The following is a 20,794-nucleotide window of genomic DNA, read 5'->3' as shown; positions in this document are numbered from 1 at the left end:
AATTCCATCTGCTGTTGCATTGCCTAATGAATCAGTACCCTGAAGTCCTTCTACATTTCCTCACAACTCACTTTTTACTTACCCCAGTAATGATATACTTCCAGCAAATTTTGTTATATCATCAGTCACACCCTTCTGTAGATAATTTAGGATAATACTGAACAGTTCAGGATCTAATAAACACAGCTACAGTGCCTACCCCCTTTCAGTGTGATAACTGATTTACTGTGCCTGACCTTTATTCCTGTCTATCTATTGCTTTTTCCATAACTTTCTACCCCAGATCTGCTTAATTCATTTAGAAAACATTTGGGGGATTCATGCCAAGAGCCCCCTGAAAATCCAGGGTAACACGTTAACCAGATTTTCATTACTTCATTAATTCCACATAGGAATACTCACAGAGTTGTGAAACATTGCATCCACCAACAAAAGAAGTGCCAAGTCTTCCTTTTCTGTTGCATTTATCTTTATTTTAATTCATTCTACCCTTTATTATAGTTCTTATCATGTTGTCAGTACGGACATCTGTTGTTTTCCAACTTTTTTTCCTCTAGTACTGAGGGTGATTTAAATAATAAAGTGCCCACTATGACTAACAGTTCAGCAATTTAATATTTGGCTTGCCTCTAAAACAGAGGGTGACCATTATGTTGACCCAGCTAGAAGATTTTGTTAATTTTATAAATTAATTTTACAGTCTTGGATAGTTTTTTTGCTGCTGCTATTGTAATCAGTGCTATCTCTTCCTTCTATATTTAGATTCTGCCACTAGAGAAGAAATATGTCATTCACTGAGACCTCTTCTCTTTTTGTGGGGAAAAAAATGCCCTAAGAAAGGGTTTTCATTGAGCTAGCTTTGCTAGTTAGTATCTGTCACTATTTCTGTATTTTTAATAGCAGACATTATCTGGCTGAACTGAGAGTTCTCTACAATTATCTGTGTGAATCCTGTGGAATGGGGAGAAGTGAGCCCTGGGAGGGAGGTTCTGACAATAGAAACATGTGATGGCATAAAATGGAGTTTTGCAACATCTGGAAAGTTTATTCTCATCCTTCATTTTGATGTGGACATTGAAATATATTTTACTTGCCAGTCAAAGAAACGAATTATAAATAATGGCTGAAGAAGATTCTCTAAAAGTGATCCTGTTTGTAGTAACTGCCTTGGATTTTTGTATATATGCATCCCAGATAACTGTATCTGATCACATGGGGAATTGCATTCCTATGTTATTCTCTGGAAAGCTACCTCTACGCTCTTCGGTGTTACCTTGCCTGAGCTTTGATGATATTTTTCCCTGATGTGCGTCTCAATGATACCAATTTACCTATAAAGCTTTTAACTCCTGCTGGACTTCAAAAGCACAGCATTCTTCCCATTGAAAGAAATACATTATTTTCAGCATTTTATGCTCTCAGTTTGCTGGAGGTATGAAAATTGCTATAAAGAGGATTGTATTCTTCTTTACTGTATTGAGTGCAGTGAAAGAGGCAGTTATTTTTCTAGCTGCTGCTGCTGCATGTTCTTTGTATTATCTCTACTGCCTGGTCATAAGTGGGTGTTCTGTGATTATGATAGCAATGCATGACAATGACACAAAATTAATGGTTGATATAGTAGCAATTGATATCAAAACAGACTTAGAGACTAAAAAGGTGTCATGATTCATCTTAACCAGCAGTAATCATAGCAAGAGTTTAGTGCTACCGATTGCTTACCCTCACACAACTTCAGAAACTCCACATTAGCTGACATCCCTTTGATTCAACAATATTACCTTCTGTGGTTCCTTCAGGACCAAATATTTTGTGCACTGAAAAAGCCTGTGCCCACTCTTCCTATTTGCTGGCCACAAATCCAAACGGTGCATCAACCACGCAGTTATTCACATGCCCTGGATCTGCCAAGCCTTAAACTTGGTGTCCTCCTTTGAAACCCCACCCCAGACATATACCCGGCTGTGGCAGTGCCTGTGGCGTCCGAGCACAGCTGTCTGAGAGGGGTTGGCCGGTGGCTAGCTGTGCCTTGTCCGGAGCGTGACAAAGACAGGGAGAAGCAGTGACACTGTACTGCGACCAGGGAAGCATGCTGTCATACAGGGCACCGTGTCTGAGGGAATGTGATGTACAATATATTTCCTGGCTGACCCTCGCTTGCACAAGTTCTTGGGTGTCCTGTGCCACGGAAATGTATCACATGGTTCCCCACCAAACATTTGCAGGCAAACAATTTGGTCACACATCTGCAGACCCAGTCACTGGAGGCAAAGAAAGTAGGAAGATCTGGTGTACCAGCAGCAACTGGCAAGCAGTACACAAGAAAACCTGAAACAATAGCATAGTAATTCTACTACTGCGTAGAAGTAGTCTATGTCCAATATTTTGGGGTGTTCTGCAGATGCTTGAAATTGTGGAACAAGATTTCATCTGAGACAATTTGCAAAAGTATGGTATTTGCATTAATGGTGGGGTTGTTTTGAAATTTTTTTAAATTTTGTCTTTAGCAGTTTTGTTCAAAGGGTGCACATATGACATAACACATATTAGCACAGAGTTTCATACTGTAGGGGGAATGAATGAAGTGGTAGGAAATATCTTCTGAAGACAGGCTCAGACTGTCATTAGGGAAAACTGGACACACAGGTTTTGATTTTCTGTATTTTGCCCTGAAGAAACATGCAAATCAAAGCTCAAACTAAAAGTTGCAGTTTCAGAGGAAGTGCCAGTGGGAAAAACCAAGAAACTCATACTTCAAAGGAGTCTGGATTTAATCCTTCTATCATTTCAATTTAAAGAGATGAACGTTATGAGTAATAAAATAGTAAAAAGTCTGTGTTTTCTGCAAAATTGAAAATAAAGAAATTCATGAGTAGTAATAGTAAAATTAGAAGAAATGTGTTATAAATGCTGACTTGGGCTGGTGGGTACAGAGCTGATTTCCACCATTGGAGGGCCTGATTGCTGGTGTGATACTGGTAGATATTTTAAAAACATGAGGCGAGAGATGACAAGAAAACTAAAGGCAATTTTAAACACATTCAGGCCACTTTTCATCACCATGTGCTGAATGAACTGGTTATCAAGTGTCCAGATTATGCCATGTTCTGTTTTCTCTGGTACTTAAGTCTGCCTGATGCTTGCAGCTTGATGGATTTCTTCTACCCTGTGTAGCTGCACGCGTCCAGTATGCCAAATGAAAACACTGAACAAATCTTGTCTGCCTCATGAGACGGCAAGTTGCAACTCTTTTTTTTTTCCTTTTTTTGTCAACATGAAAGCTGTGGTGCTCACCAAGTCATTACATTTTGAGGTCTCAGGGGTCTACCTTTCAAGATACAGTTTTATTAAGAAAATAAAAGCCAAGCTTTAGTAGGAGGTAGCAACAGTTTAGAATGTGAATCAGCTGAAATCCAGTGGGAAACAATCACATAAAAAATTTAACAGACAATACTTAAAATGTTTTCAAGAGGAACGTTTGTGTATTGCTAGCTGTCTTTCAAGGACTAACTTCTTCTTGTCTCCTATTTGATAACTCCTTTCTTTCTTTTTTTTTTTTTCCTCCTTTTTTTTTCTTTCTTATTTTTCCTTTTCTTGTGAGTGAAGAAAGGTCTTTTGCTTCACATTTTCTTTTTCTTTCAAGAAACTGTAGGTGAGCTTCCTCTTTCATTCAGTCTTCCATTGTGACGTGACTTCTGTTCATCTTGTCTGTCTGAAATCTTTCCAGGGTTATGTCAGACATTTAGGTCATTCCCAATTCACCCACATCCTGTGAGCACATAAGGCAAGACTGGTAGAGTGTCCGCATTTTGCTGGATGTTTTTGTGTACAAAGTAGTCAACATTTCAGGTATATATCATTATATCTAGACTGGGGATATGTGTATAAGTGACACCCTATGTTATAGATCAGCTCAGACTGTAAGGGAGGATGTTACTGATCCTTGGGCAGATTCATGGCACGCCTCTGAAAGGTTTTCCCCCTTACCTGCTGAGCGATGTTCCTACCGATGCCTCTGGCCTGCTGATGGCAGCAGCAGCCACTGTCTAGCACACAGCACAAGCAAAATCCTACCTATTTAGATAAGCTGGTGTGGTGACAGGTAACTTGGTTTGTGATGAGTATCTTTGAATCAAGCGTGAATCTCATTTTAACTGTGTTTGGGTAAATAGTGCCTCTTCCTTCATGACTCTCTTACCTTCCCTGAAGTTACTCTGATAGAGTGCTGTTCCCTTTGCAAAATCAGTGCTTTGGATGGGACAAAAAAGAGAGGTTTATAGTGACGTGGGTGTTCAAGAACTTTTCTAGCTGTTTTAATTTCCCCTCTTTAAATGCCACAGTCAGGCCCAGGGAGTGAGTCTCTCCTACGCTTCGTGTGAGCATGAGAAGCAAGTTGTATTTTATTACTTTAAGTTAAAGTTAATCCTTTGCAGCTTGTGTTCACACTGGCAATGAAATGACAGCAGGAGTGAGGTGAGAGTAAGTGATAATGTCTTGGCATTCGACACTTAAAATGAATGTGTGCTTGTGAAGTTCTGACTCATTAATTCTTTTTCCAGGCAGCCGTGTGGCTTAGCAATGCACTTCAGTACTGTGACGGATTTTAGACTAGACAAATAACAAACACTTTATTGTTTGATGGAAAGGGAAGTTTTCATTTGTTTGACACTTTTGTATCAAAAAGTATATGAAAAACTTGCAAGTTTGGGTTTTTCGTTGTCACTTACATCATATAGCAAACTTAAGGACACAAAATGCCTCAAGCCGCATTCCTTGTAGGAATTCTTTCTCCAGGACTGAGCTGCACAAAAGAACATAAAGCAGACTCTGAAAAAAGCACCATTTTAAAGTGGAGCAGAATAGGGAGACACCCTGCTTTCCTTTACTTTGTCCCCCAGAGATTACTTGAAGCCACTTCAGATATTGTGAGACTGTAACTATAATGGTATGATACTATAAAGTGTTTTATGGACTTCAGAGTAAACAAAAATATATACAGACAACATCACCTGAAGACCTGAGATGCACAAGGAAAAGTGGAATTCACACTTAACACTGAAAACGTATCCTTTAAGGGCTTTCAAAGCACGGAAACATGTTCATTCCAAATTAAAACAAGGAACATCCATCCTTTTTAATCCCCTCCTGTGGATGTTATCATAAGAAATAACTTGTTCCACTGATATTACCATACCCTGCAATTTAAGATGAACGAACTGTCATCAATCCATACAACAGTTATTACAGTAAGGAGAAAACTGCTCTATGTTGAGAAAGAAAATAAAATGAAATCTCAACAACCAGGGTATATTGTAATTCTTTAGATTTCATCAGGTTTGCATTGTCCCAAAACATTGAGAATGTCTGACTGTCTTGTATAACAAAGTATATTAAAAGTGACTACCATTTAATCCATCAAGATCACTCTCCTTGTAATGGCACAGCAGATGGCTGGGCAATATTACTTCTCACAAAAATGATTGCTAATCAGTCTATGTACATGTGTTGTTCACTTCACCCACTCAGCTAAATAAAGTTCAACAGCAGAGTGAACCATGGAATTTTAAGCTTTTTCTGAGCTTTTTAGCCCAGCAATAGCATACACGTTAAGGATCAAAACTACACCCACAGCAATATTTTGAATTTATATAAAATATTTCATATCCTGTTAAAATGTAACAGGCTCATAAAGATGTATTTCTGTCTTTCACCTGAGGCATTTATTTTCCATTAGCTGCTATAACTTGCAACACTGTCCTTTTTCACGTATGGAAAGTTAAAACAGTGGTTTGGGTAAATTTGTTTCTTGAACGTGCTTTTCCACTTTTCAGCAGTATCACTGCTAGGAAGTATACCTGGAACCTCAGTTAACTGATGTCTCCAAAACAAGCAGTCAAGAAGAGAGGATGCTGAAGGCTACTCTGTTCTACCAGTTACACCTCCATGAGCTTTGCCTCCCTCAGATTTTTTGTGTGACATCTCTGACTGTAGTTTTTATTCATTGTATAGCAGTTGACTGCGGTTTGAATTATGCCTTCTCAGCGAGGCTATCTGGGTGTACTCTGAGAATGTAGTTTACATTGCATATTCTTACACACAGTGCCTCTGGATTGGGAAATAATAGGTAGATACCACATTTCTGTGTGTGTCTGTGTACACATGCCACCTAAACCCCCAGTATTTTATTGCTTTTAGCCTGTGGTCCTCCAATATTTTTTGGATTTATATTCTGAATACACATAAACATTACTCTTTCTACCTGGGAACCTTTATATTTAAAAGTATGTTTTCAGGCTTCTTTTTTCTTCTTATCTAATAAACTTCATAGAAGTTTTTGATGTTCCTAATCTCCATCTGCCATTCTTCCAGATGAAACGTGCTTCTTATGTGAAAATCCCCTAACTTCACATGCAAGAATAGCTGGGGGATACAGAAGATGTCTAAATTGAACTTGTATGCATTTAGGCATGTAGGACTAGTCTGCTGCTGGCTACATTTTCCTTTTCAAGCTCATGGTTTTGTTTCCTATAATCCTACTGTTCCACTTCATTGGCTTCTTACAGTATTTATTTTTCAGTCTCATTTTAGCAAATTGAGATGTATATCCAAGTGTTGCCTTCGTTGTGTTCGTAGTACACTGGACAACTTCTTGCTTAGAGATTAGAAACCTCCTGAGAGCTGAATTTTCTTTCTGTGCAGAAGTTCTAGTGCTGCTGTGCAGAGAGCAGCTGTGTTAGTCCCCTACCAGTCTGGTATGAGGCAGGGTTACAATTTTGTGGACATTGTTCAGCTGTTTGAGCCATATTGCATTTATAGTTTATTCAGTCTCTGTGCAAAGATTATTGATAATGCTTTAGCTATGCAGTTGCTCCATTGTCAGATGATACCAATGGAGATTTTAGCCTTTCAAATGAATGTCTTCATTCTTATACCATGTGTGGTGTTTTTTTTTCTTTTAATAAAGCAGATACTGCTCACATTCCCAAGTGTGAGCTACAGTGGATCTTAGGTTGATATTAAAAAGGTATATTTGTGTGTTTATATTTATGCAATGCTGGAATAAGTTGCTGGTTTGATAGCCATTAAAAAATGAAAATTGTCTATTAGCTGAAGGAAAAAAGAAGAGATGTGACAAGTTTATATGTCCCTATTAACTCTTAATGGCTAAAGGGGCAGAGAGATACCTTAACACTGAGTGAGTATAGATTCATCCTAGCTGAATGAGATTGCCTGAGGTGAAAGTAAAACCACCTTAGTCTCCATACAAAACTTAAGAAGAGATATAGGCTCATATTGGGAATGACTGAGATCCTAAATAACCTTAATTGGCTTCTGGAGAAGGCCAGGTCGCTCTTTCAATTTTTTGCAGAGAACTAGTAGTGACTATATACTTGTGTAGATGACTCAGTGAGAGAGATATAAGCTTTTACTTCTACTGTAACCAGTGTTGCCAGGATTATAGGCTGCTCTAGTAGGAGCTTTCAAATAATTTCTTCTCCAATTGTTTCCATCCCTTTTTTCTGCTCCATTTTCTGCTTCTTCTTGACCCACGTAGAGTCACAGAGCTGTGATATATCTCAGGTTGAGAGAGAACTCAGGAGGACTCTAGTCCAAACTCTTGGTCAATGCAGGGTCAACTGTAAAGTCAAACATGTTGCCCAGGACTTTATCCACTGAGGTTTTGAAACCCTCCAAGGATGCAGACTGCATAGCCTCTCTGGGCAGCCTGTTCTGCTGCTTGGCTGAAGTCAGAACCAGCCCTAGTTTAGTTTATTAACATTGTCTCTTTTTTTCTTTTTTTTTTTAATTGCCATGCAACTCCATAAAGATCTCGGCTCCCTCATTAGTAATCTCCTTTTAGGCATTGGAAGGGTGCTGCTAGGCAGCCCCAAAACCTTATCTTTTTCAGTTTGAGCAAGCCCAGCTCCCCCAGTCTCTCCTTACAGGGTGCGTTCTCCAGCCCCAACCATGTTCATCACCCACCACTGGACTCATTCAAGTTTGTCGATGTCTTTCTTGTATTGGAGTGGACATGTTATTTGCAACTGGACATAGTAGTCCAGATGTGGTCTGAAGATTGCTGGGTAAAAGGGAATAATGTGAGCTCCTTGTGCTCTTGAAAAATATTAAAATTCAGAATCTGGGAAGAACATGAAATAAATCTGGAGTCTATTTAGTTTCTGCTAAATCTGAAGAGAATGAATGCACTCTCATCTGCGTCAGAGCTCCCTGGCAAGCCCTGTCACCCTTATCTAAGAAATTCTTTCCCTAAAAAATGTCAGCACATTTCTTCCTTTGTTTTTCTTTCATTCCACAAAGATACATAACACCTGCAAAAATAAAATTTTTGGAATTGGCAATAAATTGCAGTGTGAAGAACAAAGAAAAGCTTAATAAAATTAAAAGGTAGATGAAGTGAACCAAAATGAAAACAACCTCAGCAACTGACTCGCTACAGAAAGTGTTGGCTCAAAATTACTGATCCAAGGGATAGTAGAATGTAATGGCTTGAAATAAATGAATAACATCAATATATGGACCTACATTAATTCAGAAAAAGTTCAAGTGGGGTTTCGCAGACATCTCAAGCACAAGGAGTGAAGCAACTACCTTTGTTCTGTTAGATTTCTTGTAAACTCACAACCAGGAGAAGGCTTGTTAACAGGATTGTGGCATTTTATAGCAGGCCAGAGAGCTCGCTGCTGGACAGGGTGTGTTGGATTTTTTTAGGTAATGGCTCTACCTGAGGGGCAGGAACCAGTCTGCTAAACAGAGAGATCACAAGGATTGTTAGGTATCAAATAAACCCTGGTAGGGTTATGTGGTCTCAGTTAAGTACAGTCCCAGATCCCCTTTCTTGCTCCTTTCACGTCCTTGCTGGCTTTGGGTTAGCTTAAAAATGTCCCACTCCACCTCCTGCATCTCCTATACCAAAGAATGATTCCAGGTGAGCAAAAGGGTGAAAGGGAATTTTCTGGGATGCTGATGAAGTACAGGTAAATAAATAAGCCTGTGTTTCCTTCTCATATCCAAAATAACGGTTGCAGTGTAAGTGAATCCCTCTTTCTGTGTTTGTTAGCAAGAACACAGATACCAGGACTGGCATTTCTTTCTGCATGACGATGCTGTGACTGCTGGTCAGATGCCGCAGTGATGTTTTAAAAAGGCAGGACAAGACAGATCTGTGCTGCAACATTTATGCTTGCCATTGCTGAAAGCCAAATTACAGGCAATAGGAGCAAATGAGCTCTTTTTAGAGGATAAATACGAGTCTGTGTATGTCATGGTGGTGTAATGTGTTTTCCATAGTGCAAATATGCATCCTTCCTGATTCTGCATACTTTCTGGATTCATGCTGAATTCATATTTTAGATCAAAGATCCCTCATTTTTTCGGCAGACCTCACTTTTTCTGTCTTTTTTCTCTTTATCTTTTTCTTCCTCCCCTTTCCCACCTTCCCCTTACTTCCTAGGTGTCCACTATGGCCTTTTAATTGATCTTTTTCCTTTTCTCACCCCTGATGTTGCCTTTCAGCAGTGACCTCTTTAGCACCAGCTCCTGTAACTGGTGACTTTGTCATAAAGCTCAGAAACCCTTGTGCTCCTTTCCAGGGCTCATCTTTTAAAATTAAGATGCTTCGGTGGTTATGAACTGATGTTATCAGGTTATGCTAGGAAATTTTTGATGTTACAGCAGAAATTCCTGTGCAGTTATTTTAGGGATATGTACTGGAGTTGTTACAAGGTTGGTAAAGAAATATGGTAAGGAGAGAGTAAGACTTAAATACTGCAACAAGAGCATGACTCTAACTAATGCTGTTGTCTTCCTACAACATTGTGCTCTTGTCAGCCAAATCATGACAGTACTAAGAGATTTCAGGGAATGATACTGGACAGTGATTCACTGAAAATATAAGAGCACATATAAACCTGACTGTTGCATATTACGGTCTTGTTCATTAAAGTGAATTTAATTCATCCTCTGTGTGTCCAGTTCTGGACTCCTCACTACAGGAGAGACATGCACACATTAGAGAGAGTCCAACAGAGGGCCACAAAGATGTTTAAGGGCCTGGAGCATCTCTCCTATGAGAAAAGATGTTGGTCAGTCTGGAGAAGAGGAGGTTCAGGTGGAAGCTCATCTGTGTGTATAAATACGTGGTGGGAGGGCGGAAAGAAGACAGCCAGGCTCTTTTCAGTGGTGCCCGGTGACAGGACCAGAGTCGGTGGGAACAAGCTGAAACACAGGAGGTTTCCTCTGAACATTGGGAAACACATTTTTTACTGTGAGGGAGACGAAACACAGGCACAGGTTGCCCAGAGAGGTTGTGGAGTCTCCCTCCTTGGAGACATTCAAAAGCTGTCTGGACATGGCCCTGGGCAACTGGCTCTAGGTGTCCCTGTTTGAGCAGGGGCGTTGGCTCAGATGACCTCCAGAGGTCCCTTCCAAATTCAACCATTCTGCAATTCTGTGATCCTTTGTTATTTTCCCAGTAATGAGAAACTTTCAAGGAAATCTCCATCCTTTACCGTAGTTCTGATAAATCTAGTGAGGAAGATATCATGCAATAGGAATAAACTATTTAAACATCATGTAATCTGAAGAGGAAAAGTGGGCTGCACCATCAGGGTAAAAATGATAGCTGTTTTCAGCTTCAAAGCAAGTGAGTGAACACTGTGGTAGCTACCTGCTAATGCTGATGTAAATAGTGGAACTGCAGGTACAAAAGGGACATCTAATAGCCATTTGTTAAAGAAAATAAAGGAATTTTTTTTGGTTGCACTATTATGTTATATGGAAAAGACAGCGCTTTCATGATGGCAGGACCTTGGCTGAGAGTCAAGTGGTTATCTGCAGGAGATAATGTTAATCTGAACAAGAAAACGAAACTGCTGAAAAGTAGTTATTTAATTTTTTAAATTTATCTTTCTTTTGTTCTTCAAACAGTGGAAGCTCTACATTTGGGAACACTGATGGCAGCACATGGCTATTTCTTTCCAATCTCAGACCATGTTCTAACACTAAAGGATGATGGCACATTTTATCGATTCCAGGTAAGTCTTTACAATATGTTCTTGACTTGCACAAATGGAGGCTTCTATTAAAGACCTTACACAAAGGTTCATAGCAAATTTTAACCATACTTTGCCTCTTGTGTAACCTAGTAAATGGTGGCAATTCCCTTTAAAGTAAAAAATGGTATAAGAATTTTATTTAGAAATTAATTCAGCAAAGTGTTGAGTGACCATTTTGATCCCTGGAAAAAGTGTGATAATCCTAAGTGTTGAAGTATCTCTCACGACATAAATTCACCTAGTATTTTGGAAATATACTAAAGGAAATTAAATTATCTTATTGATTCTTATTCCTAACATAGTCTTAGTTTGGAAAGGGGGAGGTATTTTAATTAAGCCTATAGCAGATATCTGATAAAAATTTGAGGGTAATATTTATATTCATTCTTATGTGAGGATTTCCTTATTGGTAACAGAATAGTACTGAAGTAGTGTGTACTCTTCAAACAAGCACAGGCACATTTCTACATCGATCTGTCAGTCCCATTGCGTACAACAAATGTGCAGATGCTTCAGAACCAGCTGGAAGGATGTATACATACAGATATGTATATGTATACTTCTCCCTACACATATATTATTCACATACCTACATAGTGCTATTTTATTATATTAGATTTCAAACTAAGGGACTGGGGAGCAGGAATGTTGCTAATAATGAATAGCAGTCTAGAAGTTTGCAAAGCAATACCATCTATGACTTGAAACAAATATGATTGTACAGTATCTGATTACGTATTCTAGAGAAGGAACTAACTTTGTTTGCCTTGTGCCACCTTTGGCAATGGTGGTTGTTCTCTGTATTCCTCCTCCTATTAGGTGGTCTTCCTGCTAGGTATCCCCAACAGCTGCTCCAAGAATTTCCCTAGATACTTGTTGCTTTGAAATTATATGAGGATTATCACTGTGAAATTGATGATGTGAATACCATAGTTTGGTAATCCTGCTCTGTTACTTCTAAGTGTGTTAAATACTTATGGAAAAATAATATTAGGTAGTAAAAAATCTATTGTCTTCAAGATATTTAAGTCTAAGCTTTGTCCTAAATATTGTTTAAATAAGAAGCCATCAAGAATAATATAAAACTAGATTGTGGTCTTTGAAATGCAGAAGAAAACTGTGATATATTGGAGACCAGTCACAGTCTCAAACATTGTATTATATTAATTGCTGTATAGTCCTTTAATCAATATTTTGGCTTGAGTTCTATAGACCCACATAAGGGAAGAGAAAGGTTCCTAGTATTTGGTCTAAATCAGAATCTTAGAGTGAATATAATTTAAAATGTACAGCACAGTGTGGCAAGAAAGAGAATGATTATTGCATACATGCATACAATATTATCAAATTTTCATATGTAGATCCTGTGGGTCATACAGTGCAAAACACCTGTCCTTCAACAGGACTGTAAGTTTCATGTCTACATGGGTAATACAAAGAGCAGTCACTCCAAGCCTCCTTCCCGAGATCCACAGTTACCCTTGATACTGGAGAGAGGATTTGAAGGAAAAGGTTTCCTTCTCATGGTGCTTCATCCTCCTCAGTGTTCAGTACAAAGAAGAGAGGGATGGCACGTGGGTGAAGGGGCTTACTGCTGAGGGAAAGGCACTGATGTGGTTATGAGGTAAGTGAAAAGTGGAAATAAATCATGGAATGGCTGAGGCTCCTTTGCCTTGTCTCTTTGCAAGCAGCAGCCAGAAGGACAAAAATATCTGAGGACTTCATTTTGGAGAGAATAGGACTTATTTATAGGAGTGCTGGTCATTAAATTCTGCACAGCTGCTGGCCTGCTTCTGTCTTAAACATGGGAAATGAGCACCTCTGCTAGCATGATAATTCTACTGAAGGAAAATATAGATTACAATTAGCTGCAAGGTGAACAACTGAGAGTAGTGCAGCTACCCTGCCATGGGCTTTCTTCAGAGAGGTCTACAGCCTACGTGTTTGGACATGACGCTTCAGTGAGGGTTAGACTGTAAAATGATATCAGTTGATTTATATAAGTTAAGGATTTGGCACCTATTTGATATATGCATATGAAATAAGATTTCCTCAAGTATTGCTCAGTATACATCTGCTGTTTTTTGGTCATTTGCTGCTCTGTGGTACCTTTTGCATTGCTATTCTTATACTAACAGCGTTAAAACAATGCAATTTTAGCTGTTAATGTGTAGCATGAGAAAAAATCTGTAGTGGTGTCATACTGTTAACTGGAGTTGTAACAGCAAAATTTATGTCATTAAAATTCCACATTCCCCACTAAATTAAGGCTAATAGAGAATCTGTTACTGAAGCTATTAAATTGGAAGATGAAGATAACATACTCAATGGGGAGGCAAGTTTAACTGCAAATGCGTGAATTTCCCACTGGAATAGTTGTTCAGGTGCTTTGGATCTAGGACCCCCTGAGTATTGGACAGGGTTCACAAATTTCTGGGTATTTTAATAGAAAGAGGAAACTGTGCACCTGCCAGCACTAAAAAGTTCAGAAGCCATCCCTGCAGAGAAATCTGTCTGCAATACAAAGACCTGACCTACAAAAACCAGGCTAGCTGCAATAATGTTCTCCATGCACTTAATTTTTTGATTTCCAAAGGGTGCCACATTCCCTCCTGACAGTAAAATTACTTTCATTTTGTTTTAAACAACCTTATGTTGTATAGAAATAGATAAAAGCAGTGGAGACTGTGCCTCATTTGTGCAAATGCCCTTTTACAGGCAAAATTATACTTTTTCAGTTATTACTTTTGCCATGAGGAGGGCTGTAAAATTGTAGTTATATCTGCTTTTTTAAATAATGTGGCCTTAGAAATAAATAAAAAAACCCCAAAACATTCCAGATCATTCTTTGACCTACTCAGGTGTAATTAGGTTAGTTTCTTGGATAACAATTTAATTGAAAGGGGATGGATCTAAATATTAATTGCCTTACTCAGATAGGAAATTTCTTATTAGTCTCAACAAGGCAAAGAAGAAAATTCAGGGATAGTGATACTTTCTGAACTATCTAGAACAGCTGCATTGCCTGAATACCTGCTAACCACCCTCCTCTACCTGAGAACAAATAGATATGAGGGACCCAACTAAGAAAAGCAAGGTGCACCTTAGAAGGCAGGTCTTCCTGGGGCCAGGGGTTACTCACTGAGGCCTTTCATCCATGGCCACATACGTGACAATATGTCTGTCCTGGTAAGGAATGCCTGACTTGCCCTCTCAGCTGGTAACTTCTATAACAGTCTCCCCAGGAAAGATATGTTGATTTCTTCTACAAGTTGCACAGGCATACTAAGTGTGTCAATGTTCATAGAGAAAAATTAATGTTTCCTAATATCTTTTGTCTTTAAACAAACTCCTAGGACACCTGAGGCTAGTGATAACCACACTCCCATTTTCTGATGACATTAATTCGGGATTTAACTTAAATTCATTTTCTGAGATGAACGTTAGGTTCTGCTCTTGTTTTGTAACTTTTAAGATGGAAGGCATGAATAGCTGAGAAAAAGTGTTCACAGTTTCTTGTGAAAGCATGGGTCTGGTGAAGATAGCAGCAAAACTCATGGATTTTGGCAAGATAAAGATTTCACCTCTGATGTCTTCTCCTGTTCTACCACAGGGAACACTTTCTTGACAAATGCATTTAACCACTCTATCCTTGTTTTCCCATGCCTATATTGGGGTTAAAAAATATATAGCTATCACCGTGTAATTATGTTGCTTCCTGCATCTCTTTGGGTCAGCCTTCCTTGGCTAGCTACTTCTTGGCCCAGTCCTGGGCCAGCCTCTGGCCATTCTGGATACTGAGGCTGTGGCTGAGCATCACAGCTCTCCAGCCACTCTCCACAGCCTTGCTCCGGCATCATCTACTGTGCCTTGAGGGAGGGATTTTATTGGAAGCCAGATATTAGAAATAAAAAATAAGGTTATGTTATCCAGCATTTGGCAGAATTTCTTTGGCAATTGCAGGTGCAAGGGCTAACTCATTGTCTCTTCAGCTCAGGCTCAGCATATACAGGTTCTGCTTAGGTTTCAAAGAGGAAAAAATAATTTCAAATCCATGTCTTTCTGACTGCCCTATCAGTTCTCCTTTTTCTTGTTTAACTCCCTACTCAGACACACTTCCCCCATGCCCACTGCTTTCCATGGTCATCCCCTTTCCAGGTTAGAAAAGAGGAGTCACAGAGCCAAAATCTTTATTGTTTCCAACTTCCTTAACCTCTTTTTTAATAATTCTGAGCCAATCATGGAGCACTACTGGCTGTCATCCTTCCTGTACGGGCTTGACAGTGCTAGACCAGAGATCTTTTCCTTTACCAGGAGATCATTTGTGTCAACTGCATGGAATGTAAAACTGAATGCCTGTGAGTTCTGCCATTCATCATGCAAGGCATCTGACATTGTGTATAACTATTTTTTAGCAAAGACGTGATTTCTGCAGTTTATAAAGGCTCCCTGGTGCCTGTGAGAAGAATAGCAGTAATATTCAAAGGGAAGTTTATGAGTGATTTGAATATTCCTCCCCCATCCCAGTAATTAGATTTTAAAAGATTTCATGGAGTGAAGCAGCTTCAGAAACAACAGTTCTTTTCTTATTACTATCAGCAAGGGGTACCTGAAAGATGCTTAATGATTTCCCTCCCCAGTAATACAGTTTAATGCATAGAAATTAATCATGTTTTATAAAAGCTGATGGGCAACACTGATTTTTACAAGTGACTGTTTCATTAGCTCAGATATTTTTATTGATTAATCTAATGGTAGGTCCAAAGCAGATCTATTTGTCTTATCACAGGATTGCTCAAGATGTGTAGCAGCCACTGCTACAATTTGTTCAGTGTGGAATATGTGCTGTACTACAGGTTTTTGGTTCATATGCCTTTATTAACAGGAGGATTACGGATTTCTGTGGTTAAGTTTACCTGATTGTATTAGTCTATAATGTGAGAGAACCAGTATTTGTGTGTGTGAAACCAGTTTTCCTTCAATGGCATGAAGGTCCTTGAAACAGCCTGTTTTGTTCTGAATGCTTAAATGGCTCTACGATTGCATGTACAGTGCTAGGTAAGTCTTATTTCTCTAGCTGCTGACTTGTACTGGCTGCTTACTCAAATAACAGACACGATTAAACAAAGTGCCTTGAAAGTGTACTGACAAAAACTGGCAGCATTATTTCTGCCTGGGCTGATAAACAGTACTTGATTTCCCCCGAACCATCCTACCACCCACGCTCCTTCCGGCTATAAGTGGGATGTCATGGCAAAATGACAAATGTTCCCTCTAATACTTGTTCATGATAAACTGCTTCACATTTCCTTCTGAGGAAATGTGAAATTCTTAAGTATGATAATTCCTTCAGGTTTTCTACATTTCACACAAAAACTTTGATATTTCATGATCTTCTCTTTGAAAATGTTAGTGTTGTGGTACAACATGTTATACCACGTCCATAACTCTCCTGGGGAAAATCCTCATATATGTAGGGTTTCTAGATCACGAAACAAGGCACATATATTGTATAATGTTTGTGCTATTGGAATAAGTGATATTGCAAGGGATGTTATAATTCTTCTACGGTGTACTTGGGATATGTGAGTAGTAACAAATAGTTAAACCAAGCTTTGTTTGCACAGTCCAGGTATAGAGAAGGTCGTTTACATGGGCAGATCCTCCTTGCACTGCTGTGGTGGTTTTTTAATAGATGGGATGAGAGTAGGTAGCTTTCTCCTTTGCACACACCTTCTATTCACATTCCTGACCTCATTCCGTGAGACCAGGGATCTTCTTACCCGACTCAGCTGACTTCCTAATCTTTCCTTGTTGAACAAGGCGAATCTTCCCCCAGTCTTCATGGATAACCTCTCTAGCAAAATTTCTAAGGGATTATTAAATATCTGGACTGTGAAATTGTGTGGAGACTTTTGAAACAGAAGTGGAAAGATGTAAACTCAGCACATGCATTAAACTATTTGAGGTCTGTAACATGTAAGGGATGAAGTAAACTTCAGACTCCATTTGTAGGAAAATCAGATCTTTTGAGTCAAAGGTTCCATGGGTTTCTGTCTGAGACCTTGGGCAAGCGGGACGTTAACTTGCCTCATTGCAAAGGTTGGGACAATAAATCTCTGCACAGGTAGGAGCCCCTGAGGCACTGGGGCTGAGGAGGACTACAGCCGGGGGATGCACTCAGAGCATGCCCCTGAAGAACAGAGACAGGCAAGGGGCTGTCTGGTGCACTCAAGGGCCAGCCTGAACGGGGGACCTTTATACACATTTCCCCAAAATCTTAATGTATCATTATAATAACTGAATTGTACTTTAGTGGGAGGCTTGTGATGAGGTTTCTTGCTGGGTCTTTTCTCAGCAAGGAGTAACATTGCCTGAGATTTACTTCTATTGCTACAATTTATCAAGGGGTATTCCAGTTCATCCGGTGTGCGTGACACATGGCGAAGTAGGTTAAGACGAGAAATGCGTGACTGTTAATACAAAACAATTAGGCATGAAAATTTGGAATAGACCTTTAGAAAAGTGTCAGTCATTTTAACTGCACACAAGTTTATTGTTGATGGATTTTTTCCATACAATCACAGCATTGTAAAAAATCCTTTAATCAGAAACTTTTTTTTTTTTTAATCATGTTTCATTTTCAGTGTCTAGGTTTTACAAAAAGCTTTTTCTTGATTTTTTGGACTTTCCCTCTGTTTAAGTCTTAATCCTGTCCCTTGCCATTACTTTTTGTGTCTGGTTTTAGAATTTTCCTTGTCTTTGCACCCACCAATGCCATTCCCTGCTTTGAAAGTGAATGATAGTTATATACTCTGAGTACAACTTTATCAGCAGCTGTAGCTGCTTTTGAGCACAAATGTTATGGCGATACCATAATTCTTTACTTGCTGGTAGGAAAGTAATGTAGGACTTTGCCTTGGTCAAAATACATAGCATCTCCTGTTTATTTCTCACCCAGTAGGGGTTTTACACTGTCAGTGACCTAATGTGTTTTTGAAAAATCCAAATTTTAGTAACCTTTAGCGTTTAAGGATTCAGAAATTGATATTGTTCGATTGAACAATTGTTCAATCTAGACACTAGATCTAGAAAGATTAGAATATAGGAAATCTCAGCTTTTCTCTTTTTCTGAAAAAGATAGATCTCCCCTTGTAGTCTTCTGAGGCTTCTCTGCCTTCTGTGATTTCTTTTAAATTACTGCCCATGTTTCAAAGGTTATTTGAATGGATCTTTTTTCTGTGTATAGCTTGCCCTTCAGGCAACTTGCACCCCTTTAAGCATCATGCAGATAATCCAATACTTTTGATAACTCTTGCCAGTTAGATACCAGAGAGAGTTAGAGATACAGGAGGAAGAGAAGTACAGCAGCAAAAATTTCATCATAATATTTACACATTCATATAACTCACAGTGCCGAGGAACCAGGAGTCATTCTTCAGTTTGGCAAAGCCTTTCAGTTTTCTACTAATAAAGAGTTTATCCACATGAAAACACAGTAATTCCTTAAGCGTTCTGTGATGAATTTCATCAGGCCCCTAACCTGAACTGTTTGACCTCATATAAATATTTCTCTTCCTGGTTTACCCCCCCACCCCCCATACTTTGCCCTGTAGTCTTATCTTCATGTCAAAATTAATTTTAGGCATGTTCGCAGAGCTGATTGCAGGCAGACTTGAACTTTGTTCCCACCGGGAGCCAGCTGGCTGGAGGCCAGCTCCGGCCATGCTGCAGTGCGTGAGCTGATGAGCTGCACCTCTCAGCAGGTCCCATTATATTCAGCCGAGCACCACGCAGGCAGGGTCACGGCTCGCAGTTCAGAGGCAGCTTGTGCCTGCCCAGTTCAAAGCATCAGCGAGGAGAGCTCACTCTGGCTTGTCATTCCCTGGGCAGAAAGACCTTTATCTGACCACAGTCTCCCTCCTTTGGGAGACTCAAACAAGGAAGGCATCTAATAATCTTCTGTACTTATCTGTACTGTTATCTGAACCCCTTTCTCATATCATAATATTTGCCTTTTGCTGGGGTTTCTTTTTTGACTTACCTGATAACACATTATTGAAACCTTTTATTATGACTTATCCTGTGCTTTGCTAGTTAAAACTCATGTTCTTTTTTAACTTTTCTGCTTTTATCTCCAGAGACATGGTCGTGCAGGGGGCCTAAGACTTGTCCTGAGCAGCATACGCATTAATTTGTGCTTTTTCCATAATCTGTTTTTCATGTTTATTTGATTGGAGATTGCCAGTGTGGTTACACTGGCCCGTCACTACACTTCCTAAAGGTATTTGGACATTTAATATGGTCTCTTTCAATTACTGTCATCTCCCTTCCATCTCTTTGTCCATCGGTTTACTTTGCCGAGAGACCTCCTCTGCCAGTTGGCTGAGCCTGCTGGCCCTGGTGCTGCCGTGCTCGTCTTTGCAGAATACCAGTCTCATCCTGCAGTTGCTTTCACTCCAAGTACTACACACCTGCTAAGTCCTGGTCAGGTATTCTCTAATGGAACAAAATCTGCTTTGTCTGTTCCCTTGAAAGTTTCATTCAGCTTTGGAAAGGATAAAAAGTGTCCTTGGTGCATTTTCACGCTTCTCAGCACTTCTCTGAACTGACTCCGTTAGAAGCAGGTCCTGCCATTGGGACGCTCCTTTTCATCCTTCAGAAAAGCCTTGGACACCTCTGCCTCCTAGTGAGCATTTCACAAATTTCACAACATTGAGGATCCTGCCCCTTTCCCATATTCTGTTTAGCGCCCACACTCCTGCCACAAACAATGTGCAAGTCCCCATAGAAGTTTAATATGTTATTTTAGCTAAATACTGAAAACAGTAATATCAGATTTATCCTTGATTGATATAATGTCTCAGAGAGCCTGTCAGAACTACTTTTTTCAGTATTCTTGCTGGCTGGGGGTAGCTTTTCATGTATGTATGAAACAACAGATTCCTCCTCTTATATCATAAGCATATAGTCGTGAATATGTAGTATTTCCTCCTAGCCTGATGTGAAATGAATGCCAAAAGCAATTTGGGGATTTGCTCAAAATCAGAAGATGGAATTAATTTTTTAAAATCAGCTGGGATGGGAGTATATGTTATTTGTCAAGAGAAATCCTAAGTACGTAGAAGGAGCCTTAATATGGAATTTGCAGCAAGTATACCCACAATTGGAAGAATTCCTGACTCTACTTCTGAAAGGGGTCTTCCCCTGCACCTTTCTCCAGCCATCCTCCGCCATAACTGTACTCCCCTCTAAATAAAATCTGAGCCACAGCCAGTTTCAGCTCAGGAGCTACCTGAGCAAACATGGTTTCTATGTATTTAGTAACCCTCGCTGCATCCTTTTTCCAGAAGCTCAGCTTGAACCTGGAAACAGAGGTTACAGTTACTATTAGTGAGAAAATTATCTAATTGTGCTTTTCTTCTTGGGCCTCTCCCGAGATACACTTCATGCCTCTAAGGAAAGACTGTGCTCCATCCCCAGGTTTGAAACTGTATATTTAAACGATGGTGACTTTATGGTTTATGTAACTGACATTGTTAAATTACTTTTATAGCTTCTTGCTTCTCCAGGATTTGCTGAGTGCTGCCGTTCATTGTTTAGGGACTCCTCTTCTTCTTTCCATTTGTGCTTGTATTGGTCACTGATTTCAGTGGCACTGCAAAGGAATAATTGATAGGAGAACAACTTATTGCTGCTCCAGTACAGAGCACAAAACA

The 20,794-nt window shown here is 39.5% G+C and overlaps 1 protein-coding gene across 5 annotated transcripts in view; it reads left to right on the top strand.

The window, feature by feature from the left end:
• RGS7 (regulator of G protein signaling 7) overlaps positions 1 to 20,794 on the top strand; it is a 246,041-nt gene that overhangs the window by 166,706 nt on the left and 58,541 nt on the right. For all 5 annotated transcript variants that reach the window (XM_064445778.1, XM_064445776.1, XM_064445775.1 and 2 more), the window contains exon 5: positions 10,948 to 11,054. In XM_064445778.1, coding sequence (XP_064301848.1) covers positions 10,948 to 11,054 — 107 coding nt within the window. The remainder of the gene's footprint in view (positions 1 to 10,947; positions 11,055 to 20,794) is intronic.

The sequence above is a fragment of the Phalacrocorax carbo genome, chromosome 3 (genome assembly GCF_963921805.1).
Source record: "Phalacrocorax carbo chromosome 3, bPhaCar2.1, whole genome shotgun sequence".
Lineage (NCBI taxonomy): Eukaryota > Metazoa > Chordata > Aves > Suliformes > Phalacrocoracidae > Phalacrocorax > Phalacrocorax carbo.
Note: the sequence above shows the minus strand (reverse complement) of the source record. Positions and strands in the feature narration are given on the sequence as shown.